This window comes from Topomyia yanbarensis, chromosome 2, assembly GCF_030247195.1.
Source record: "Topomyia yanbarensis strain Yona2022 chromosome 2, ASM3024719v1, whole genome shotgun sequence".
NCBI lineage: Eukaryota > Metazoa > Arthropoda > Insecta > Diptera > Culicidae > Topomyia > Topomyia yanbarensis.
In genome coordinates, this window is record NC_080671.1 from 293,652,034 (window position 1) to 293,657,942 (window position 5,909).

Consider the following 5,909-nt stretch of genomic DNA (forward strand, 5'->3'; position numbering starts at 1 on the left):
ACTCAGGGTAAAGAGAGTAATGTAATACGGCACCTTGGTAAAATGTTTGATAATTGAAACCTTTTTTGAATGCGCCTAGTAAACACGAAACTGTAAACAAACACACAAATGATAACTTTTTATTTTGTGTCATTCTACGTGAAATCGACGATATTGTTCACAAGTAGCTCACTTGCCATCGAACGCTCTTGGCAAGCTACTTTCGGATGCTTGTAATAACAAAATTTCAATTCGATTCATTGTTGATAAATGGCCCGTACCAAACATACCGCTCGTAAGTCCACCGGAGGAAAGCCTCCCCGCAAGCAGTAAGCAACGAAGGCCGTGTAAAAGTGCCCCAGTCACGGTTGGCGTTAGGAAGCCTCATCACTACTGAACAGAAACTGTCGCCCTGCGAGAAATTCACAGCTATCAGCAATCGAGCAGGCCTAAATTGTGACCCAAAATAAACCACAAACCAACAAGTTCTTTTCAGGGCCAGCCAATTATATTCTAGTAAGATATAAATGAAATTTTCGTTTTCCATTGCCTTACAACCTCTTTCCACCCGGCTTGAATTACTATCAATCTTGATGATGCTGTGCGGCGGGGCACAGGCAGCTTCCATTATAGTGGAAAATTTAGGTTTGCGCGTTTTTCCCAAAAGTTTTTTAGCTGTGCTGTTTTCAAGGAAGTTGTAGTTGAATTCAAAATAAAATAGTTTACTTATTGTCAGAGGTGGACCTTCCAACGAAAACTAGTCTGGCTTGCTTGGAATCGAATTGTACGGACCAACCACTGCTTTCACAAAATCCGTTATTTTCAGTAATTGTACATTCTACAGAATTAGTCACAACTATTTCCAATCAGCGCAAAAATCGAAGGTTTTCATTCAATACAACAGCAGAGCAGGTTAGAAAACGTTCGATTTTTGTAAATTGAATCATTAAATCACAAATAACTTTTGATTTTGTGCCATTCTACTTGAAAGCGACGGTATCGTTCACAAGTTGGTCACTTACCATACAACGCTCTTGACAAGCCACTTTCCGATGCTTGTAATAACAAAACTTCAATTTCATTCTTTGTCGATAAATTGATGGCCCTGAAAAGGACCTTTTGTTTGGGCAGTGTTCGAAATTTACTTGGAGCTGGTGTATATGGTAACAGTTTTGGTGCCATCGAAGACGGCGTGCTTGGCCAACTCTTCTAACAGCAGCAAACGGACGGCGGTTTGAATTTTGCGGGAGATGCTGCAAACGAACTGCTGCATGCTGATGCTGGAAACGAACTGAGCGTGAGCAACAGCATGCTCAGTTTTTATACTTGACTACAGCACAATGTAAGCTCGTCCTTTTTTGTGTTGTCCTCAATATGTGTTCTTCGTAGCTCCACCCTTTCGTTGGTCGACCACATATTTTTGATAAAGAACAAAATTGAAATTGTGTTTCCAATACGGAGATTATCGAACACTCAGGGTAAAGAGAGTAATGTAATACGGCACTTTGGTAAAATGTTTGATAATTGAAACCTTTTTTGAATGCGCCTAGTAAAAATGTTTTCCACTTCACTCCAGTTTCTTTCTGACCATATTTGCAATTTGCGTACTGAAATAAATCATAATTTAGGGTTTAAATCAAATTGCTCTCCAGGGAGAAACAGTCCATGAAACAGAAAATGCAAACTTATTCTTTGAAATGATTTTGGTGGCCCTGAAAAGGGCCTTTTTTATAATGATACAAGTGAGTTCTACCTTTTCAACTTCCAAATCCATACAAAGTGCGTCCCTGCCGTTTCAGAGTATAGACGACATTCATTGCGGTTTTGCGCTTGGCGTGTTCAGTGTAGGTCACAACATCTCGGGTGACATTTTCCTGTACACCATCAGCATTCGTAGATTAAATCGGAGATGCATTTTACAACACCACGACGAGCCAGACGCCAAATTGCGGATTTGGTGATTCCCTAGATTTTATCACGAAGAACCTTGCGATGACGCTTGGTACGGGAACGCAAACATGATACCGCTCATTGTACCGTCCGGACGAGCATGTTGCTCGTGTGGTAAGCGAGCACCCACTGATACAAAACAAGCTTGCGTGACCTGTATATATAACATTCCCGTATGTACTGAAACGCTTACATGCTCCTTTTTGACGACTCTGCGTGGGATATGCTGGCAAATTGCGCATTTTCTTCGCTGTTTTCGAAGGATTTTATGAAAATACTTGTTTTGGTTTCTTTATGGTAGTAGCAGTAATTCCGAAATTTAATACGAAATACGTGCACAAATTTCCGATCAGATAGTGCAAAAATATTGCGATTTCGTCCAGTAGAACGGAAGATATTCGCATTTCAAACCTGGGAAAATTTCTCAACTGAAATTTTTGAAACGGGATCCCATATTAAAACGTTAGAAGTATTCTACTTCAAAAACGGTCCCCACTGTACCAAAAATGGGGCCACTACCTCGAGTTCGACTGACTCCGTTTCTGCGACCATTTACTTTTGTCGGCATCGATTATTTTGGACCATACCTAATTAAAATCGGAAGATGTGCTGTAAAACGTTGGGTAGCGCTTTTCACCTGCCTAACGGTCAGAGCAATTCATCTGGAGGTGGCAAGCAGTTTGTCGACGGATTCGTGCAAAAAGGCAATCCGCCGCTTCATCGCTCGCAGGGGTGCTCCGCAAGAGATATATACCGACAACGGAACCAACTTCGTCGGGGCGAGTAGAGAATTACAACTGGAGTTGAAGAAGATGAATGGAGAGTTGGCCAGTACATTTACAGATGCGTGTACACAGTGGCGCTTCAATCCGCCCGCGGCACCACACATGGGGGGCTGTTGGGAGAGAATGGTGCGGTCTGTGAAAGTTGCACTGGGTTCTCTTCCAAGCTCACGAAAACTTGACGAAGAGTCTTTTGTCACGTTGCTAACGGAAGCAGAGCACATGATAAACTCTCGCCCACTGACCTTCGTACCGTTGAGCACAATCACTGATGAAGCACTTAGTCCTAACCACTTTTTGATGCTCAGCTCGAGTGGGGTGCAACAGTCGATAAAGAGTCCGGTTGATGAGGGGGCTTCAATTAAGGGGAGTTGGAGCATGATTCAATACACTTTAGACAAGTTCTGGCGAAGATGGATCCTTGAGTATCTACCCACTATAACGCGAAGGACTAAGTGGTTCGACTGCGTACGAGCGATTAAGGAAGGGGAATTAGTGTGGATTGTAGATGAGAACGTGAGGAATAAGTGGCTTAGGGGTCGCGTAATACGGACGTTTCCTGGCAGAGATGGAACGGCACGTCGGGCAGATGTTCAGACATCATGTGGAATATTGCAGCGACCTATTGCCAAACTTGCTCTGATTGATATTGGTGTGAGTGACGCCGAAACTAACATTCAGGCGACACGCGGGGGAGGATGTTCGGTACAAGTAGGTGGAAAAACGCCCCTCGTAGACGACCACGAATCTGAGCCAAAAATCAAACGTTGACATTCGGTTGACACCGTCACAGTGAGCTGTCAGATAACGTGTCACAACCCATCACTTTGACAAATTCATTGAAATTAATAGGAAGCAGGAGATTAAAAGTAAAATTAAAATTGAATTTATGTTGTGCTTATATTCATTTACAATCTAAAATTTATTTGTAGCCTAAATTAAAATTAAATACTATTTTCGGAAGCAATTTCTGTTCAATTAAAATAAATCGGAGACTAGATTGTAAGTAAGAGCTAAGATTAAAATGTATCGTTCTCTAAAAATAAAATTTATTCACAGCTTTAGCTGAATACTCTAAAACCGGGTGTTCTGCTGCGAGAATTCCGAAATCATCACGAACAATAACATAGTAAAAATATCGAAAAATTCTTTTAAAAAACTGATTGATTTTGTTGTTCATACAGAGTTGAATTAACCGAAAGTGTATAAGTGTAGAATATAACGTCGCTCTTCGAAGCGATACAAATTTGGACCATATTTTGGGTTGCCTGCGTAACTTTTTGGAATACCTGAATGGTTGTACAAGTAGTAAAAGAATTCGTAGATCTGAAACAGAAGAAAGTCAACTGAGGTTTAACATTCTACTTTTTCTTGTAACCTAACTTATTCCCAAATCCCAATATCCGTCATCAAATTTTGATTAAACAACATTACAAGACTCGGCGAAAAAACGCATCGGTGCTGACTATCGATGCATGCCCGAACAATCCGGTAACAACAAGCATGAAGGCATAAATCATGAATAAATCCTCTACCAGGGGTGAAAGCTGTTTTTCGGTCAATTCGGTCTGGATGTAGCCAAAAAGTTTGATGATCCAGTTATTCGATGATTTGTGGTTGTTTAGAGATGTAGCAAAGTTAAGGAATGTAGCAAATATCTCTGCACTCTCTCGTTTTCTACGTCGAGATGGGACACTGCATTTAGTACGTCATTAAAGCCTATGCATATCAGTAGCTGCCTGGCTGTGCTTATGGATAGAAAATTTTAATTGAATGACTTTCCAGTTTGAGTATGTTCCGTTTGTCGACCCTTGTGCTCGGTTTGAGCATAGGGCTAACATATTTTGGTGGTAGCACGCAAAGTATTTTAATGTATTTTTGGAAAATCTGTGGAAAAGAAATAATTTAGATCATGGCAGTCTAAAAATGGCTTCATTTAAGCATCAACAGCGAAACGGTTAAACTAATTTTCTATTGTTTTACAAAGGTATCATTGATCAAACAATTCACGACTGCGGCCGGTATGCGTCGGTAGACACCGCAATGTTGAAGGCTCCGGTCGATCTACTGGAGGCAGATAGATAGCACCTCGGCAAGGTAGCATCTCATTGTGAATATGATACGCAACAAGATCCCCTGCTTCTTCAATGTGACTGTGATTGACGTATTGCATTAAGTTAACCCAACATTCACCTGGGATTGGCTTTGCATCAAGTGTGTCAACTTCGGTGGGAAGAACGATACCTTGTCGAAAACATCCAGGATTTGAAAAATATTCAAAATTTCTGGTACAAGCGATTTCAAGGTGTTCAGTGCAGCTACGATCACTTCACGATCATCGAAATTGGTAACAAAATGCCATAGTTTCCTGACGATTTCGTTAACCAGCTTCTCCTGTTCGATGAAGTTTAACTGGATGGAAAGCACGTTTGAGAAAATTTTGCGCAAACTACAAATAATGAGTGGTCTTTTTTGCGAGTAAATTTGAATCCGAGCACTTTCCAGGTTGCAATCGGCAGCATCGTTATTTGCGTCTTCCGGGTAACTGAGTATCTTTTTTATATTAACCAGATATGCGCCATGATGTGGTCTGAAAAAGGAAGCAGAAATATGTATGAGAATATCACGAGTAAAATTTGAATTTGAATATTTTTCACCTTCTTTATCAAGCATAATTCCCTAGTGGTGTAGATTCTCGCCAAAATCGTCTCCCAAGGATCCCCTTTTGACCGCCGGCTAGTATACTTGAGAATTTCGTAAAAAAAAACGGATACGTCCTGGGTTCCGCTTTCCACAGGTGCAGATACAGGCCTGAACTTGTTGCTTGGTCAACATATTTTGCCAGTGCTTTCAACACTCCGAACATATGATCTTTCGCACCCTTCGACGCTAAACTCTGCAGCAAGAAAGTGTAGAGTATTGGCATACGGATTTCCGATCCGATCTTCTCATCTGATTTCGACATACCAATCAACAGTTCAAAGACTTTTCTCCAATTTGTGGAAGAAAGTTCTTTTTTTCATAGAATAAACCTAGTAGAATATGATTTTCGATAGAAATTTTACCACTTTCCACGAGACTCCACCACCGATGAAACTTGATATTTTGCTGGATTTTCGATTGATGGCACTGATACTGCCCTGGTGTTTTGCACTGGCACAGTGTCAATGGAACACTCCAGTGAGGGATTCCATGAGA

At 41.0% G+C, this 5,909-nt stretch overlaps 1 protein-coding gene and 1 pseudogene across 1 annotated transcript; one reads left to right on the forward strand and one right to left on the reverse strand.

Annotated features, from left to right (window-relative positions):
* Nucleotides 1-2,428: 2,428 nt before the first annotated feature.
* LOC131678656 (uncharacterized) lies at nucleotides 2,429-3,909 on the forward strand. Its single transcript, XM_058958906.1, has 3 exons — nucleotides 2,429-3,580; nucleotides 3,644-3,713; nucleotides 3,771-3,909. Exon 1 carries the CDS (start codon nucleotides 2,436-2,438, stop codon nucleotides 3,480-3,482), a length of 1,047 nt encoding a protein of 348 aa, XP_058814889.1. The 5' UTR covers nucleotides 2,429-2,435; the 3' UTR covers nucleotides 3,483-3,580; nucleotides 3,644-3,713; nucleotides 3,771-3,909.
* Nucleotides 3,910-4,056: 147 nt separating this feature from the next.
* LOC131680450 (uncharacterized) lies at nucleotides 4,057-5,676 on the reverse strand (annotated as a pseudogene).
* Nucleotides 5,677-5,909: the final 233 nt, after the last annotated feature.

Coding starts and splice junctions, on each gene's coding strand:
- LOC131678656 (XM_058958906.1), top strand. CDS start 2,436: ATGGGGCCACTACCTCGAGTTCGACTGACTCCGTTTCTGCGACCATTT.